Source organism: Astyanax mexicanus, chromosome 17, assembly GCF_023375975.1.
Source record: "Astyanax mexicanus isolate ESR-SI-001 chromosome 17, AstMex3_surface, whole genome shotgun sequence".
Lineage (NCBI taxonomy): Eukaryota > Metazoa > Chordata > Actinopteri > Characiformes > Acestrorhamphidae > Astyanax > Astyanax mexicanus.
Window position 1 is genome coordinate 18,662,046 of NC_064424.1, and position 19,415 is coordinate 18,681,460.

The 19,415-nt window shown below is 38.8% G+C and overlaps 1 protein-coding gene across 1 annotated transcript in view; it reads right to left on the reverse strand.

Moving 5' to 3' along the window:
• Nucleotides 1-386: 386 nt before the first annotated feature.
• Nucleotides 387-19,415, reverse strand: part of ubtd2 (ubiquitin domain containing 2) — a 49,408-nt gene continuing 30,379 nt past the window's right edge. The window contains exon 3 of the mRNA XM_022676247.2: nt 387-2,323. Coding sequence (XP_022531968.2) covers nt 1,908-2,323 — 416 coding nt within the window. The 3' untranslated portion in view covers nt 387-1,907. The remainder of the gene's footprint in view (nt 2,324-19,415) is intronic.

Consider the following 19,415-nt stretch of genomic DNA (forward strand, 5'->3'; position numbering starts at 1 on the left):
TGCATCTTGGCATGTTCTCCTCCACCAGTCTTACACACTGCTTTTGGATAACTTTATGCCACTCCTGGTGCAAAAAATCAAGCAGTTCAGCTTGGTTTGATGGCTTGTGGTTGCCTATCTTCCTTTTGATTATATTCAATAGGTTTTCAATTTGGTAAAATCAAAGAAACTCATCATTTTTAAATGGTCTCTTATTTTTTTCCCAGAGCTGTGTGTTCCTGAGTGTGATTGTGAGTGTTCACTAAGCAGATGGGTTAAATGCAGAGGTTATTTTTGCACACAAGTATAGTTTTCAGCACACGTATGGTGTATATAGTTGCATTGTCTATATTGCACAGCTCTACTTGAGACAATCTGAATTAAACACACCAGAAACTGCAGCAGGGTGGAGTACAAATGTTCGTCATATTTTAATTAAAAACGCATTCTGTATCATTAAAATATCCCACCGACTTTGCAATTCTCTCTCGACGGAACGGGCGCCTCGATGCCCGATTTGAAAAACACATACAAACAAATTGCAATAATGTCCTCCTCCCGTACGAAGCTACATTCAGAGGGGAGCTGTGATGGCCTCGCGCGCTGTCCATATTTGCCTTCATATTAGCACCAAATCAAACGTGGCACAGAGAGACACATGGTGCCAGCCACCCCTCCTTTTAACCACCACCCCCCCACCCCCTCTCCAACCCACAGTGTCTGTAAAAACCACTCCATTCTGCGCCGCTTTCCCTGTGCATGATTACACCCCTTTCTAAATACCACGCTGCTCTCATGTCACACGTCCACACGGTGCCATGGCAACCTTGTGGTGCTGACTAAATTCTTGTCGTAGCGAGCTGAAACGCACAGAGCGACACGCTGACATCTTCTCCCCGGGCCTCGGCCTCTCTCAGCCTCTCTCGCTTCTCGTCTCAGGCACAGGAAAAAGTGAGAGTGACCAACAGAAACACGTATAGAGGGTGGAGGATCCGTGATGGTTTCCCTGCGTAAAAGCACATGAGTCAAGATCTACGCAAAAGGCCAAATAGCTGATTTATTACACACACTCTGGAAAAAGAAAAAAAGAAAAAATTCCCCTCTGCATCTTTGCTTCTGCATAACCGCTAATAAAAAAAAGGCCTACTCTCTGTAGGATTGTTTAGAGTGCAAGAAAAAAAGTCATTGACTTAAGAATAATACCAAAAAAAAAAAAGAACAGCAATATGTTGGACCAACAAACATGAACAAGAAAAAAACCTAAAAAAACTGATACATCGTCATCAACGTTTCCCCTTCCGTCGCAAATTCCCAATCTGTTCTTTTTTTTTTCTTTTGGTAAAACAGTTTCCCATTACAAAGCAAATAAAAAAAAATATTCATAAAAAAAGTGATTTTTCACTTTTTCTTCACAAAGTTAAAAGCCAAGGTGTGGCTGTACATCTCGACAGATTGCTCGTGATGCTGCTGCTGCTTCTTCAGTTTTAGAAGAACCAAACGTCCAAATGTCCGTAGTTCAGGTCTGCCTTGCAGACATATACTCTTGTCACAAGAAAAAAAAAAAAAAGGTTAGACAGGAGGAGCTGGAAGACCATTCCTCTGCGTGACTTCCCAAAATGACTCAAGCTTCTGTTAGTTAGAGGCATGATGGAATCGCTATAGCTTTCTCTATAGTCTTCCTCTTGCCGATGATCTGCAGAAGATGCTGCAGCTACTAGGAGCACCACCATTCCACGTTTAGCTCCTTAAATTTTAGCCAAGACTGCAAGACTGCTTGAGATTTTAATCCTGCATTATTTTTGTTTCTCCAAACCCTGCAGAAACAGGTGCTGTTGGAGTTGGTGTTCTCCACGTCTGTTGTCCATCCATTTACCCCTTTCAATGGACCTTGGGTGCGTTCCACAAAGGATATCTCCCCAGGGCAGGTGCTAGTTCTCCACAGGTGTTGGGTTCTGCTGAGGAGGCGGAGTTCCTGGTGGCTGGCTGACGATCACCTGCACCACGTAGTCTCTTGAGATCTTCAGCTCTTCCAGCTTCATCTTATCGGTGAGCGGCCGGCCAGAAAAGAACCATCGCTGGCTGCTGGCCACCACGCCCTCCTGGGCCTGCAGCCGCCGCTTCATGTGCTGCACGCTGTCGCTGGTGCGTACGGCCAGACGCAAGTCGCGGCCCGTGGAGAGCCGGAGCCGCAGCTGGCACTCTTGGCCTTCGCTGGCCGGCACCTCGGGTACCTCCAGCGCCTCCATCTCGCTCTTCTCCTCGATCATGTTGACCGGAGGGGAGAGGCAGTAAACGGGCAGCTGGTAGCGGTTGCCAAGCTCATCGTAGCACTCCGTCAGAGCACCTAGAGAGAGCGACAGAAGCAGAGAGAGGGAAACTCAGTCAGTTGGGGCAACCTAGTAATGTCTTGGTTAAGAAACTCCTGCTGATTGGTCAGAATAAAAACTTATTCAAATGTTTTGAATCCATACTTGACATTAGACACAGGAACAGACTTGTAAAGTAGTTTAATAAGGCTAATAATAAATAGGTCTGTTTTAAACAATCTAACAGTCACTGTCCACATACTTTTATGAGTCCTTTACGTTGACATGTATGTTAAGTAGTTTAAAATCAGTTGAGTCAGTTTCTAAAGAGGGAGCAGTGTAAGCGGCTGTAAATTGATGTGAATGTAAACAATGTAAAAAAATACGTTTATGAAACCTTTCCTTAACCTCCATTGTCTGCAGTAGCTAGTAAGTAGCTAGAGCACTTACTCTCTAACCTCACTTCCTTCTTCCCCTCCTTCACTCCTCTATCCCATTATTTCCCTTTGACCTCCTTTAGGTCCTATCTAAATATGTTTTTACCTTCTATTACTTTTGTACTTGACTATTGTAAGTCGCTTTGGACAAAAGCGTCTGCCAAATGTAATGTAATGTAATAGAAAATATCCAGAAAAATGAGTCGATTGGGAAAAGCACCCTTGTCTACGTTTACCCATGAGTTAGTATAGAGCAGCACTAGGAACAGCATGGTGATTTGTTCCTGTGTTATTTGTGCAAATAACACATCAGTGTTTATATGCATTGCCCAGTAATTCAGAGCTAAGGAACAAATGGTTAGAATTTGTCTATGGAACACCAGCAGTGAGGTACAAGGAACAATTCTTCTTATTTACATAAGTTACCTAGCTAGCTAGCTAGCTATCTTGTGTAGGAAGAGGGGGGTAGTCCAGGTCCAGGAAAGTAAAAATCCACCCCAGATTTTTGGAATGAATGGAACGAGACGCTTAACTTTCGTTAAAGGTCCAATATTGGCCCAATGATTTCCAGTTATACTGCTCCATTCCGTCCGTACCCATTAGCTATTTTACATGGCAAAAATATTATATCACAATATTTAGCAAGACATTTTTTATACTAAAAGTGTGCCATATTGAATCGTGCACAATAATACTGTTTTTTTATCCCTATTGTTTCTACTGTTATACTTTATACAATTATAACATTTATTTTGTTGCAGTAGTCAGTTCTTAAAAAAAAAAAAAAACATTTTTATTTTCAGTTTTGTACGCATGTCATAATAATTATATTATCATCCTATCGTACAAACTATGGGCATTAGCTCAATTACTGTTGCTTACCTCAATATTATCTATTATGTGTTTTTTTTTTTTTAGCAAGGACAGGCCATAACACGAAGTTGCCTGAATGTCGACATTGTTTAAAAACAGAGTTTTTAATTTTATTTATGATTTATTTATTTTGAATATTTGCTTTACTCTCTTTCTCACACTCATCTGAAAAGTCTTAAGAACAAAAACTTTATTGCTCTTAAAAATTTGTGCAATTAAATTATCCTGCTATTACATTATCTTTATATCAGGGTTATAAAATGAGGCTACAACAATATCGTTTATCACAATGAATTCTGGGACAATATATAATCCAAACAAAAAAATAGACAGACCTACTGTTTTGTAATATCAGCAAAAATATCATCAAAATACAATGATATTATTTCAGGGCCATATCGCTCACTCCCCTGCTTTATACACAAGCACACATGATCTCTTCATAAATGTGCTGAAGGTACCAGCTAAAAGAAAATTAAATGCTAATACAAACAAAGACATTCAATTGCAGTCAAACTTACAGTACACTCAGTAAAACACAGCTAAAAAAATGAGAGGAAGTAAAAGTTTGAAACCAGTCAGAAATAAACAGAATTGAAATCTCTAGCAAAGAGGAATTGTGAAGCCCCTGGTATTACCTGAGATGTTTTTCATTACTTGGAAGTATATGACATAAGATTAAAAGTGCCTGGGTAGAAATGGATGATTGAATAGTTTCAATTTCAACTCATATCGATATTACAGCCAAATGATGTAAGTTTCAGTTATTATTTTAACCATTTGATTGAAAGAGATATTACACGCACATGAGGAGAAATGCATGAATCTTTCTGTGATCTTTTACCATCTCTAAGTTACACTCATTCTCAAAGCACACCAAGAAACACACCAAAAAGGAGTTATTGGAACTATTATAAATATATGTGACAGTAACAGAATTAGAGGTATAAAGTATATAATAGTATTATAGTGTTTTAGTACTCGAGTCTGGAATCGGTTTTGTCTCAGTCTCGGGGAGACTGTAGACAAGACCAGCCAAGTCTGAGTCCTCTGTCTGAGGTAAAATTCATTAGAATCTGAACCGTTTTCTATCGTTACTGAATATAAGCAATTAATTCAAACACACCCAATCAGTCCTTTTTCTGTGTGCTTAAAATCTGCACACAGATAGGCTAACAGCGAAAAAACAAGCTACTGTTATCTGGAAGAGTACTAAAGCTAGTGACTAGCTAGCTAACCTTAGCGACAAGCTAGCTAACCTGGGAGAGTACTAAAGCTAGCGACAAGCTAGCTAACCTTAGTGATGAGCTAGCTAAAATACTAATGTTACCTGGGAGAGTACTAAAGCTAGGGACAAGCTAGCTAATCTTAGTGACGAGCTAGCTAAAATACTAATGTTACCTGGGAGAGTACTAAAGCTAGCGACAAGCTAGCTAATCTTAGTGACGAGCTAGCTAAAATACTAATGTTACCTGGGAAAGTACTAAAACTAGTGACAAGCTAGCTAATCTTAGTGACGAGCTAGCTAAAATACTAACGTTACCTGGGAGAGTACTAAAACTAGCGTAAAAAGCTGGCTAACCTTAGTGATGAGCTAAATTACACATTAATGTTACTGTAAAGAGAAGTATAGCTAGTGACAAGCTAGCTAATCTTAGTGATGAGCTAGCTAAAATACTAATGTTACCTAGGAGAGTACTAAAACTAGTGACAAGCTAGCTAACGTTAGTGATGAGCTAGCTAAAACACTAATGTTACCTGGAAGAGTACTAAAACTAGCGACAAGCTAGCTAACCTTAGTGATGAGCTAGCTAAAATAATAATGTTACCGGGGAGAGAACTAAAACAAGCGACAAGCTAGCTAACCTTAGTGATGAGCTAAATTACACACTAATGTTACCGTAAAGAGAAGTAAAGCTAGTGACAAGCTAGCTAATCTTAGTGATGAGCTAGCTAAAATAATAATGTTACCTAGGAGAGTACTAAAACTAGCGACAAGCTAGCTAACCTTAGTGATGAGCTAGCTAAAATACTAATGTTACCTGGAAGAGTACTAAAGCTAGCGACAAGCTAGCTAACCTTAGTGATAAGCTAAACTACACACTAATGTCACCGTAAAGAGAAGTAAAGCTAGTGACAAGCTAGCTAATCTTAGTGATGAGCTAGCTAAAATAATAATGTTACCTAGGAGAGTACTAAAACTAGCGACAAGCTAGCTAACCTTAGTGATGAGCTAGCTAAAATACTAATGTTACCTGGAAGAGTACTAAAGCTAGCGACAAGCTAGCTAACCTTAGTGATGAGCTAAATTACACACTAATGTTACCGTAAAGAGAAGTAAAGCTAGTGACAAGCTAGCTAATCTTAGTGATGAGCTAGCTAAAATAATAATGTTACCAGGGAGAGAACTACTGTTTGGGTGAGTGATGCTGAAAATCTCCCACTGGTCTGTGTGCGCGTGCGTGCGTCGTATCCTCCGAGAGATTTTTAAGGGTTTTTTTTGTTGTTTGCATGGGAATCATAGCCTGATTCTTATAATTTTCTTAAATATTCATCAAACTGCGGGAGATGTTAAACTCCCGCTCCCGCCAACAACAATTCAGTTCTGTCCCGCGCCGCAACATATTCTGACGGGTCCCGCGAGGATGCAGACCTCTACACCAAAGCACATTTTTAAGTCGCTCTGGATAAGGGCACCTGGTAACTACCCTAAATAAAAATGTAACTGTAAACTGTACAGTTAAAAAGAGGCTCTAATACCCTGTTGGGCAGCCTCTAGCCTGGATACAAGATGGCCCCAGTCTGCCCCTGTAAATGCTTGATTAACGATGCTCACAACACCACAGCAAAAAAAAGGCACTAATGGATGTCTTAGATGACCTAGATGACCTAGAGGCATGTCTAGCAGTCAACCTTCTCTCACCGAGAGGTACACTATCCAAACGTAGCCTCCGAGAGCAAGAAAATATTTTTTTGCCATCTTGTAGCATAAAGACCCAGTGTCTAATCAGACCACGGTAGATATCATTTATCATTTATTATGTTCCTGAGACATTATTGCATGGCAAATTTGGCAGCAATCCTTGGTTGCGTATGTTTTTCGCTCCATCCATCATTGTGCTCAGATTTTTGAAGGACATTTGATTAATAATAGTAGTGGTTATCTTTAGGGAACCAGGGATATCAGGGTTAGGTTTATGATTAATGATTTACAGTGTTTGATAGGTAGTGTCGTTTCACTAGTAGTCAAATGAGGAAGTTTTTTTTTTTTATTACCTGCAGGAGAATGTGTACTGAAAGCACAGTAAAAGTACACAAAACTCCACCGAAACGACTAAAACTAGGACAACGGCCCACACAATCCTGACCTCTCACTGTCGTCTTCTGAACACTTCTCTTTTACATTCTCCAAATGAATGATTTAAGAAAAAAAAACATTTAGCAAGACTAACGCATAAGATCATCCTGAAGTCCCAAAGTGTTTATGTGAATCAAAAGGGGGCAAAAGGGAAAAGAAATCTACATGCAAGCCTTTCACTTCTGCTGCTCATAGAGACGCCAAACAGAAACATGAGCAGAAGACGTGACGGTGACTGACACATGACTCCTGATGATGCCTGTCTTTTACCGAGGGCAGCAACATCTTCCTGATTGGTGCTTTCATCTTATAGACGAGTCCCTGGCAAAATCTGTCAGACGAGTGCAGTGCTACTGTCAGTCAGTCTGTCGCCTACTGGCGATAACAAGCCAGCACAAAACTGATGGGTGATGGGCCTCCATCAAATGAGACGGAGCACCATAGGAGCAGCACTGACCAGATATTATTTAGATTATCCACTACACTAGTCCATCATTCAGAGTCAGTTTCTGACCACAGCATCTCAAACAAATGGAGAAACTGATAACAACTGCAATTATATACAGCAAATAGAAAAACAAATCTGAAAATAACTGTTTTCAAAAATATTCCTTTCATCATACCTTTCATTGTGTCAAAAATGTTTAAGACACAGTGCTGTTAAAGAATATTTTACAATTGAGTCCTTTACATCTCTGGGGAGGAATTTTGGCTCACTCTTCTTTGCAGAATTGTTTCAAGCCAGCCACATTAAAGGGTTTTCGAGCATGAACAGCATGTTTAAGTTTGTGCAACAGCATCTCAGACTGATCACTGTCCTGATGCAGAACCCAAGTATGCTTGAGCTTAAGGTCACAAACTGATGGACAGACATTGCCCTTCAGGATATTTTGGTAGAGAGCAGAATTCATCAATTACATCAGTTACAGAAAGTTGTCCAGGTCCCAAAGCAGCAAAGCCTTGGTACTCTCACATGGATGCCATTTTCGCTCAGTCACTTTCTTATTATTGAATCAGTAATACTGACCTTAACTGAGGCAAGTGAGACCTGTAGAGATCTGGGTTCTTTTGGGACCTCCTGGATGAGTTGTCCATGCCCTTTTGAAGTAATTTTGGCAAGCCAGTAATTTCTGGGAAGGTTCACCTCTATTCCATGCTATCTCCATTTGTGAATAATAGCCCTCACTGTAGTCTGCAATCTTAGAAATGACTTTGTAACCTTTTCCAGAGTGATAGATGTCAATGACTTTGTTTTTTTATCTGTTCTTTAATTTCAATCGGGGCATAATGTACTTTTATACTGCTTTATGACAGGATCAATTTAAGTGATTTCTTGATTCTACAGGTCTGGCAGTAATCAGGCCTGGTTGTGATTAGTAAAATGTAACTTAAATTGAACATACATTAAAATTTTAAATAAACAGGAATATTGCATGTTGAGATAAGAACATACAATGCTTTTATTTCATGATTTCACCTCAGCATTGTAAAAATTATAGGGCCCTATAGAAAAAGTCCCATTACTTCTGTAAAGACCTCTTCATACTCAGTGTTAACAAGGCACGAACGAGCATTTAAGATAAGTTAAGTGATCCAAACTAGTGCTGGCTAATGCCGCCATGCTAAAACATGCTAATGGGAACTTTTATCAGTCACATTGAAGGAGCAGACAATATTAGAATCAGTTAAGATAAAAATGACCACATTCATAATATCCAACCTGCTATACATATTACAATATGTGTAAGATTTTATTCTAAAAAAAGAATGTTTTTTTTTATCAAATATCAAGAATGTAAAAATATCGCCATTTCCCTTCAGAATGTCAAAGTTTGAGTTGTTTTTGTCATACATCACCCAGCTCTAATCCCAACAGAGACTGTGCCTCCACTTTTAAAGATTCCTTATTTGCTGCCCCTGACAAAAGTCCCTGACAAATTCAGCCAGGCATGCACAATGGTATTGTCCATTTCTGTACAAAAGTGATGCAAAAAGGGATTCCATAAAGAATAAACAGATTAGAGTGATATAATAATAATATTGAAACTTTGTGCCATTCCTTCCCTACCCTTCTCAAGACCTTTTAAGCCTAAACGATTCAGTCCGTCTACTTAAAAAGCTATTTATAAAGCATTCTTCTGGCCTTGGGTTTACCCAAGACACCTTGAAACTAGCTTCAGAGGAATTTGAGGATTTATCTTCTTTTTTTTCTCTCTCTATTACCTCAAGTGAACTTGATATTGTGTGAGTGAGAAGCAGTGCAGTATGGTCAAATGTCCTACTCATTCTATGCCTCGCAGAGCTCTAAAATATCAAAAGCACAAAGCATGAGCAGAATTTTTTTTTTAAAGGAAGAAAGACGTGCCTCAGGAAGATGGAGAAATATTGGAAGGCTGATGCACAGGGGCAAAGATAAGCAGAGTGAATTATGGGGAAAAAAAAGACTCAAAATGCTACAAAAAACTCAATTTAAATTCTGTCTCAAACTATGGTTAAAAAAGTTCTCGGTAAAGTGTGATGTTTACGCCAAGGCTGATGCTGAAGCAACGGCCACAGAGTTCACACCTTAAATGGTCTGTTACTGTTTTTTTCTCCACATCTGGAGGGCGTTATCTGCTTTGTAGGTGCTTGAAAGCATTCATAACATATGTTGTCTTTTCCCAGCTGTCCAGCAAAAAGGTATGTTTTCCAAGATTAGCTTATAGATTATAGATTCACATGAGATAAGAAAAGTCCGCAAAAATGACTAAGATGGGAGTGGCTACTTGATTTATGTACTGCTGTCACCATACAACATATAAAATCTGATCTTAGAACCCACTTGAAGTAACAATAAAACTGTAGTTTGAACATTAGCAGCAATATGTTCATAATGTAAAGTATCCAAGATCTAGGCTACGATACACAATGAGTTGCTTAAAGCTTTGTGCCTTTAAGTAGTAGGCGATAAAGCAAATCCTCTTCTTGATTTGAGTGTTGTTCGTCATATAAGACTTGAGGTTTGCCACAGACTTAAGCGATCCGAGTCATTTGTGTCATTCACAATGAGACTAAGACTAACGCCTTACATAAGTTACTCCAAACTTTTCAAAAGCAGTTTTTTCACAGTATTCGCTGCAATATTTAGTCATATGTGGATTTGCAAGGGATTACTATAATCTTTTTATGGATTGCTTTACAGAAGGTAGCATAAGGCACTTTCAGAAGGGACAAAAAACATTAAAAACTACTATAATAAGTACTTTACCCTGTACCCATGAAAAGCTCATTTTAGTCTTAATTTTATGTCTACAACTTCAAAACCTGAACAATGTAAAGCACAACTGTACAGCATACAGTATTTCAAATACTGTATGTTTATTAAATTTGTCTGTAAACTTCAGCTAGTTCAAAATGTGCAAGGCAGGGGTCCTTACAAAAACTAAAAAATCAATTCGTATCCGCCCAGTTCTATCAGCACTGCCCTTACCTTTAGTGTACTAATTTCATATTATAATTATTTTTTTTATTCTATTATAAGCCATCACAATTACTTAGATCACAGGGTGCTGAACTCTTAGTTCTCAGAAATCAGAAGGCTTCAGCAGGGGGAAGACACTTTTTTCCTCTAAAGCCCCTGAACTCTGGAACAACCTTTCAAATAAAATGTTTGGGACTCATCGTCATCTTCATGTCAAGGCAAAAAAAAAAAAACTCTCTTGTTTTCTTTAGCTTTTGGTATTGTTTTTTCACTTAAGGTAAAGTTTTAGATCCTAGGGTTCATAGACATAGGCAATTGTGGTAATACCCCTGAGATGCTGGAGCGGTCACTCTGCCACTTGTACACAAAGGTTTGTGGAATTGATGGACGCCATTTAACTTTTACATGAGTTGTAGGCTGCAGTGGTAGTGCTGGGCGATATGGGAAAAATCATATATCACGATATGGAATTTTTTATATCACGATAACGATATATGTCATGATATACCACATTTAAGTATGTTTTCAGTTATTCTTCGAAAAATATGACAAAATATTATTGCTTACGTTTTTTCAAAGTGACATTAAACCAAAATTTCACAAATGAGAATTACAACCTTTTAGTTCAGCAATATATATGTATCAAATGAAAACAGATGAGGTAGATGCAGTAGCTATTTTTTCCTAAATTATACAGGTATTTAAATTAAGATATCAAAATAAACTCAATTAACATTTTTTAAAGTATCTGTCAAATAACGTAAAGCAGTGTAATTTTTTGCGAAGATTACTTTATTATCACTTATATAAACCGAGTTTATGCAAAGTGACCACGCCAATACATTTTATCGTAGCCTACTTTATATATTTGCATAAATAATTGATGAAATTACTGTAGAAACGATAGGGACGATAGGAGGTAAGTACGAGACACTTTTTTTTTATCGTCCCCACGATACTTATCATCATATCGCACAGCACTATGCGGTGGTATGAAAAAGTTTGGGCACCCCTTCATAATTTTCATGATTTTCCTTTATAAATCGTACTTACCTCCTATCGTTGTTCGGATCAGCAATTTTAGTTAATTATATCATATAGCAGGAGAACACAGTGATATTTGAGAAGTGGATTCAAGTTTATAGGATTTACAGAAAGTTTGCAATAATTCTTTAAACCAAATTAGACAGGTGCATAAATTTGGGCACTCTTGTCTTTTTATTGATTTGAATACCTTTAGCACTAATTATTGGAGCACAAAATTAGTTTGGTAAGCTTATTGACCCAGTTACAAAGTTGAAGTTGTGTCGGGGCTGGATATTTTAACAAGACAATGACCCTAAACATAAACATAGCTCAAAATCTACTAAAGCATTCATGCAGAGAAACAAGTACAACATTCTGGAATGTGGATCATCTCAGTCCCTAGACCTGAATATTATTTAAAAAAACTGTGCTGTGATTTAAAGTGGGCTGCTCATGCTCAGAAACCACCAAACCTGACTGAACTGGAAATGTTGTGTAAAGAAGAAAGCATGCTAATTGCTCACTCTCCACTTACTTGAACTATATTTACCATCGCTACTATCACGACTAATATAAAACAGACTTGTGATATGATGGCACAGTGACTTTTTTCCTTTCTTTTTTTTTTTTACCAATAATTTATAATTGGTAACTGACCAGAGGAGGATGGGTCCTCTCTTGTGTGTTTTACTTCCTCTCAGTGTTTTTACATCTAGCCATTGTTGCATTTGGATTGCTCACTTAGGCTTTGATGTTTGTACGTGCTGATGTTTGAACGTCAGTTGTTAAAAAGCACCACCCAAATTGAATAATTGTACATGTAATTATATTTAATCTCCGTATGTGTTTGTTGCTATTGCCGGTTACCTCTTCTGGGCTTTGCGCAGATCAAAAACACCCATGATATTACCGATTATACGCCAACACACGATGTTCTACCAGAGGGGTCAGAACAACAACAAACTCTGACGCACTGCCATACCAGTTTCTCCCTCACTCTGCCAGAGATTCTATTTTGGCTCCTGTTCAGTTCCCAGCGCTGAGGAGAATGAATAAGACCAGATGGCTATGAACAATCACCACATCAAAAGCCCGGGAAGGCCGCAGACAAGCTGGCTACATTAGTGCCAATACATCACATGTGGGTACTGAGAGGCTCATTGAGGTGTCTTTTATACCCTCTCCAACTCAAACCGCTCTTGAGAGGCCCGTAAACAGACCACAAAAATGGCTTTACAAAGCGCAGTGTCTTGCGATGGAGAATAAGGCCATTGAGGACGGGATAAAAGTGACAATCGCATGACATCCTCTGCGGGGCAGCTAATATTTGAGGAGCCATATTTGGTGGAGCTATGAGGACACTTGATTTGTCTCAAATGGAAGCATTCTATGGTCCAAAAAGATGTAAAAAGAGTGTATCAAATGCATTTCGACTCTAGCTGTGTGGCAGCGCGAAAGCCTTTAGAAAGAAAGACTGTACTAAAAAAAAAAAAAAAAAAAAAGCCTCTAGGTCACCGACGGCATGTTGTAGCCTATTTATCTTTCACGGCGCCGCTTTCTCCATCTCATGTTCCTCAGCGGCCCGGCAGTCAGAGAGCGTCACGACCCCACCTTCGCTGACAGTTGCTGGTAAAGGAGCAGCGGGTGGGGGGGTTGGGGGTAAACTCCACGGTTTGACCTTTTAGCTGGGCGAGTCTCGTAGCGCTGTCTTTCGCTGCTATAAATAAGGGCGCACTGCTTTTCTGAGGCCATGTTATTAACCCCCCTAGGCCTGAGGTTGAAAAGTGAGAAGCCCCCGAAAGTGAGGCGGGGGGGCGCCCCCCCTACCACCCCCCACCCGCGATGCCTTCCTTTAACATTAGCGGTGTGAGAGGAATTGTCTCGTTGCTGACGAGAGTACTGACATTCACTATGACTTTTCACTGGGTTTTGCAGAGGTTTCGCTCCCCATCGCGGGGGGCTTGAGCAGCGTAGCGGTGGAATTAAGGTTAAATCAGACCACAAAGGGGAGGTCTGCTGAAATTTCTCTGAACAACCCACTGACCACAGACCTACTTTTTCTGAACATATTTGCAGGCAGGTCCTTTTTTTATTTTTTTTTATTTTTTTTGTGCAGCAATAGGCAGGTAGGGATGTTCCAATGACAATTTTTTTTTGTCCCCGAGTCAGTCATTTCATTTTAAGTGTCTGCCGATACAGAGTACCGATTTGATACTTTGGCAATGCAGTAAAAAAAGAAGAAAAAAAGATTTAAAAAAGACTAGATTTAGACTAGACTTTTTACTGTATTATAGTCCTTTTAATGCTTTTTAAATTAAAATATTGTAATGTTCTGAGTTGCTGAGTTAAACTGAGAGCTTAATGGGGGAAATACACCCTAGTGTAGCTGCATATATTGCATTTTTATTTTATTTTTTTCATTATAATATATATATTTTTTTTGCATATTCCACATCGGAAACAGGAAACGCTAAGTGTGCATGCATGCACGATTGTGTATGACAGAGAGACAGAAAGAGAGAGAGAGAGAGAGAGACTTCTTCAGCACAGTGACTGTGTATCTGCAGTTTGCAGGAAAATAAAGTGTGGAGAAAAGTAGTATACAGCTCAATTGGTAGCTTGCTGGATGAACCTGTGTTCACAGGAAACACAGATAAACAGTGTGAGAGCGCAATATGAGGGACTTGTCACTGCCATGTGAAAGCATCATTGGTGTTCTCAAAGCATGTGTGCAGTAGAGCTTATAGTGAACTCGTGGAGTAACAAAGTAATGTTACATTTTTGATACATCAGTGATTCTGATCTTTTCAGCCAATTCCGATACTTGAAAATTACATCAGCCCTGATTTCCAATCACGTTACAGGATCAGGGACATCCAAGCAGCAGGCATCTTCAAAATCTTTAAAAGGGTAGCATATAAGAGCCAGTTATGATTCCCTGAAGAAGCTCTGAATTACAGCGGAGACCCACTCAGAAACGATGTGAGTATGTTTGCGGTGATCATTCAAATTGTCAACACATCGCCACTGTGCTAAAATTTCAGCCGCTTGTTGTCGTGCTGTCTCTCGCTAACTCACGCTGTCTTTCTCTCACTCACTGTCTCTCCCTCTCACTCACGCTGTCTCCCCCTTCTTGCTCCTGAGATATTAAAATACAGTAATAAAGCTAAAGCTCTACTCTGCCTGACCCAAAACAACACTACATTATTATTACTGCCCACCTTTCAAAAATACAGGGAAATAACAGCAAGAAAAAAAGAATCATGATTCTAATACATTTTCAAGTGATTGACACTGCTTATATAATTTAATTTTGTCAATGTAATGTTGATATTTTTTTTAAAGAATAATTAAAAACAAAAAGCATAAATCAGAATGTGTAGACAAAGTATTTGTAGTTTAAGAACAAAGAATGTTTTTTTCTTTTTAATAAAGTGCCACAAATAGGAGAATGAGATTACTCATATCGGCTGTTAAATAAATACGTTGTGTAATAATAATTATTATTATTATTTTTTTTTTGTATTTTTTTGGATACAATTTTGAAAAAGGTTAAAAAAAATGTATCATCATTAGGGTACAGGTAACAAATTCAAAATATCATATCGATATTAGTACCGTTATCAAAAGCTTTAAAACGATACCCAGCCCTAGCTTTTGGTACATTTCTGAGTTGCGAGGGCCAAAAATGACCGAATTCAAAAAACGTATAAATAAAGATATAAAGATTAATACAGAAACTCTTAATATATTCACAGCAGAGGTTTTTTAAACCCTAGATTTTTATTCTTGCTCATGTTTTACTCTCCAACCGCAGAAGCTTTTCTCAGAAAACCAGGTCATTAAGAGAAAACAGTGGTTTCTTGCTTTTAAGATACTGAGTGTCTCTTTTCTATAAGCATCCTAATTGCTTTTGCTCTTCTTTCATTAGACCCTCGCTGAGCCTCCATGTTTGTTTATCCCTCCTGACTTCAAAGAAAGACCCCAAAGACAAGAGCAAAAGCCAAGAATACGCACTCACTGATCTATTATATGAATTCATTCAATGCAACTGGAGGCATCAAGCTAATTATCTGGCATTCACAGTGCTTGCATGTTCAGAGAAAAATCTTTTTCACTCCACTATCATAGTAGTGGATACTTATGAAAGGTCCTGTGTGTCTGTAATATATGTAGAATAGAAGTATGCAGGCTTAGTAGGTCACTGTAATAATAATAAAAATATATATATATACATATATACAGTCCAAGAAGTATTTGATCCCTTGCTGATTTTCTTCGTTGGCCCACTAATAAAGACATGATCATTCTATACTTTTAATGGTAGATGTATTCTTACATGGAGAGACAGAATATTAAAAAGAAAATCCAGAAAATAAATCTAAGGAATATATATTAATTGACTTGTATTTCATCGAGTGAAATAAGTATTTGATCCCTTAGTATTCATTAGCAGTTCTGGCTTTTACAGACCAGTTAGACACTCCCAATCAACTTGTTACCTGACCTGAAGCCACCTGTTCTCACTAATCACTTGTGTGAAAAACACCTGTCCACAGAATCAGACAGATCACACATTTCAAGTCTCCAACATGGGTAAAACCAAAGAGCTGTCACAGGACCTCAGAGTCAGAATTGTTGACCTTCACAAAGCTGGAATGGGCTACAAAAAGTTAGTGAGGTGTTGGATGTGAAAGTAACAACTATTGGTGCAATTATCAGAAAGTTTAATGAGTATAACATGACAATCAACAGACCTCGGCCCGGTGCTCCAAAGAAGATTTCGCCTCGTGGGGTGGCAATGATGCTGAGAACGGTCAGAAATCGTCCTGCAACCACTCGGCAGGAGTTAGCAAATGACCTGAAGGCAGCTGGGACCACAGTTTGCAAGGAAACAATTGGCAACACTTTGCGCAACAATGGATTCACATCCTGCAGTGCCCGAAAGGTACCCCTGCTGAAGAGAGCACATGTGGAGGCGCGCCTCAAGTATGCCAATGATCATTTGAAAGATGAACCAAGTTATTGGGAGAAGGTTTTGTGGTCAGACGAGACCAAAATTGAACTTTTTGGCCTCAACTCCACCCGCCATGTGTGGAGGAAGAAAAATGCTGCCTATGACCCCAAGAACACTGTGCCCACCGTCAAGCATGGAGGTGGAAGCATAATGTTTTGGGGGTGTTTCTCTGCCAAGGGTACAGGGCTACTTCACCGCATCACTGGGAAGATGGATGGAGCCATGTACCGCACAATCCTGAGGGACAACCTCCTCCCCTCTGCCAGGGATCTGAAAATGGGCCGTGGTTGGGTCTTCCAACATGATAACGACCCTAAACATACAGCAAAGGCAACAAAGGATTGGCTCAAGAAAAATCACATTAAGGTCATGGAGTGGCCCAGCCAGTCGCCAGACCTCAATCCGATCGAAAATCTATGGAGGGAGCTGAAGGTCAGAGTTGCCAAGCGACAGCCCACCAACCTTCATGATTTAGAGAGGATCTGCAAAGAAGAGTGGGCCAAAATTCCCCTTGGTGTGTGTGCTAAACTTGTGGTTAACTACAACAAACGTCTCACCGCTGTGCTTGCAAACAAAGGCTTTGCCACTAAGTATTGAGTGTGTTTGGCAAGAGGGATCAAATACTTATTTTCCTCATTGAAATACAAATTAATTAAAATATATTCTTTAAAATTATATTCTGGATTTTTGTCTTGATATTCTGTCTCTCCATGTTAGAATATATCTACCATTAAAAGTGCAGAAGTATAGTGTCTTTATTAGTGGGCAAACAAAGAAAATCAGCAAGGGATCAAATACTTCTTGGACTCACTGTATATATATATATATATATATATATATATATATATATATATATATATATATATATATATATCAATTTTACATTAAATACATTACATTAATAAACAACTGTTTTAATGGTAGGTTTACTTACAGAGTGTTAGCACACCGAATGCCTACTAACATAAGTAAAATGCCTGAATTTTTTACATTAAAAATCAATTAATCAATGGAGAGCTCATGCATGGCTGCAGACACTCATTAAAGCAAGTGTCTATTATTTTTTTATTTTTTTACATTTTCTTACTAAAAATCAACTATTTGTAGAGTAGTATTTGTAAAGAAATAACAGGTCTTGTGGAGGAAAGAGAGTTAATATTCTTTCACCACTAACTGTATACCCCTCTCAAGAGTGCCAAATACAAGTACAATGAGAATCAAAACACAGCAGAGCTAACAAATGCTACTAACCACACCAAACAACAACTTATTTGTTACTAAATAAGCAGCCTTTTGTCTTGTGCTTCCACTCACCACAGCTCCACAGTGCAGTTGGAGTATGAGAATTCACAGACTCTCTCAGTTAGTGCTCGGAACTCCAAAGTGCACAAGTAGTTCATAAAAATAAAAATTAACTTAAATACTCGCATTATGTTGAAGTAGATTTGGTGCAACAAGAGTTGGCAAATATTGGAAGGATGGCAGAATATGAGGGCACATACTCCAATCCGTTCCCCTATCCTACCTATTCTTTGTTGCCCGTCAGTAATTACAAATTACCTTAAATTACTATGTGTATAAACAGTGTTTTTAATAAATTATTAGTGCACTTTTTTTTTTGTAAGTTCTCAGTGCCCCGTTTTAGATGTTAGGGTAATCATAAGTCTACCAATGAAGCGTGGAGCTACTTTGACCTTATTAATGGTGTAAAAATAGATATTTCTTTGCATAGGCAATGCTATGCCCCTATCGATAGCATTGTAAGCCTGTTGGGAGCATCGGCTAAAAGCGCTGTATTTCAGAATGTTGGGGGTGAACGGAGGTGGGTGATTCAGCAAAAGTTTTGTACTCTTCATCATGTTTCACTACAACTACACTACAACACTACAACAAAGTCCATTTCACGCCAAATTTCTCCTTTAAGTGCATGTACAGGGGTTGGACAATGAAACTGAAACACCTGTCATTTTACTGTGGGAGGTTTCATGGCTAAATTGGACCAGCCTGGTGGCCAATCTTAATTAATTGGACATTGTACCAGTAAGAGCAGAGTGTGAAGGTTCAATTAGCAGGGTAAGAGCACAGTTTTGATCAAAATATTGCAATGCACACAACATTATGGGGGACATACCAGAGTTCAAAAGAAAACAAATTGTTGGTGCATGTCTTGCTGGCGCATCTGTGACCAAGATAGCGAGTCTTTGTGATGTATCAAGAGCCACGGTATCCAGGGTAATGTCAGCATACCACCAAGAAGGACGAACCACATCCAACAGGATTAACTGTGGATGCAAGAGAAAGCTGTCTGAAAGGGATGTTCGGGTGCTAACCCGGATTGTATCCAAAAAACATAAAACCACGGCTGCTCAAATCACGGTAGAATTCAACGTGCACCTCAACTCTCCTGTTTCCACCAGAACTGTCCGTCGCCACAATAAATTATTGTGGTCTAAAACCAAGTGTTTCAGTTTCATTGTCCAACCCCTGTATATGCACTCAGTGTGACCCCTGGATATTACCACTGTGTAATAACACTGTTGTTAAGTGACTCATGAGAAGGAAATATACAAACAGCTCTGAATACTGTGTTTATTTACATCTTAATGTCTAAATTATGCAGGAATTTGAAAAAATGTTCGTTTGAGGCTTTTGCAATCTGTTTTGCATTATATGTGGAAAAAAAAAAACATTACTGGTCGTCAAAAAATAAAGCTTGCTGGAGGCAGTGCAATACACTGTGAACAATCAATCAGCGAGACCTTTCCAGATTACAGTTGTGTGAAACCAAATCAAATCAAAGAAATTAGCGACATCCAAGCTTCATTTCAGAGAGATTGCCATGGGTACACGACGTAGCATTAAAGGTAAATGCAATGACGCAGGTGAAGGGAAAGGAAAGCACTAGTACAGACAGGCAAATTAAACTGTAAAAGAAAAAAAACAGAAAAAAAGGACACCT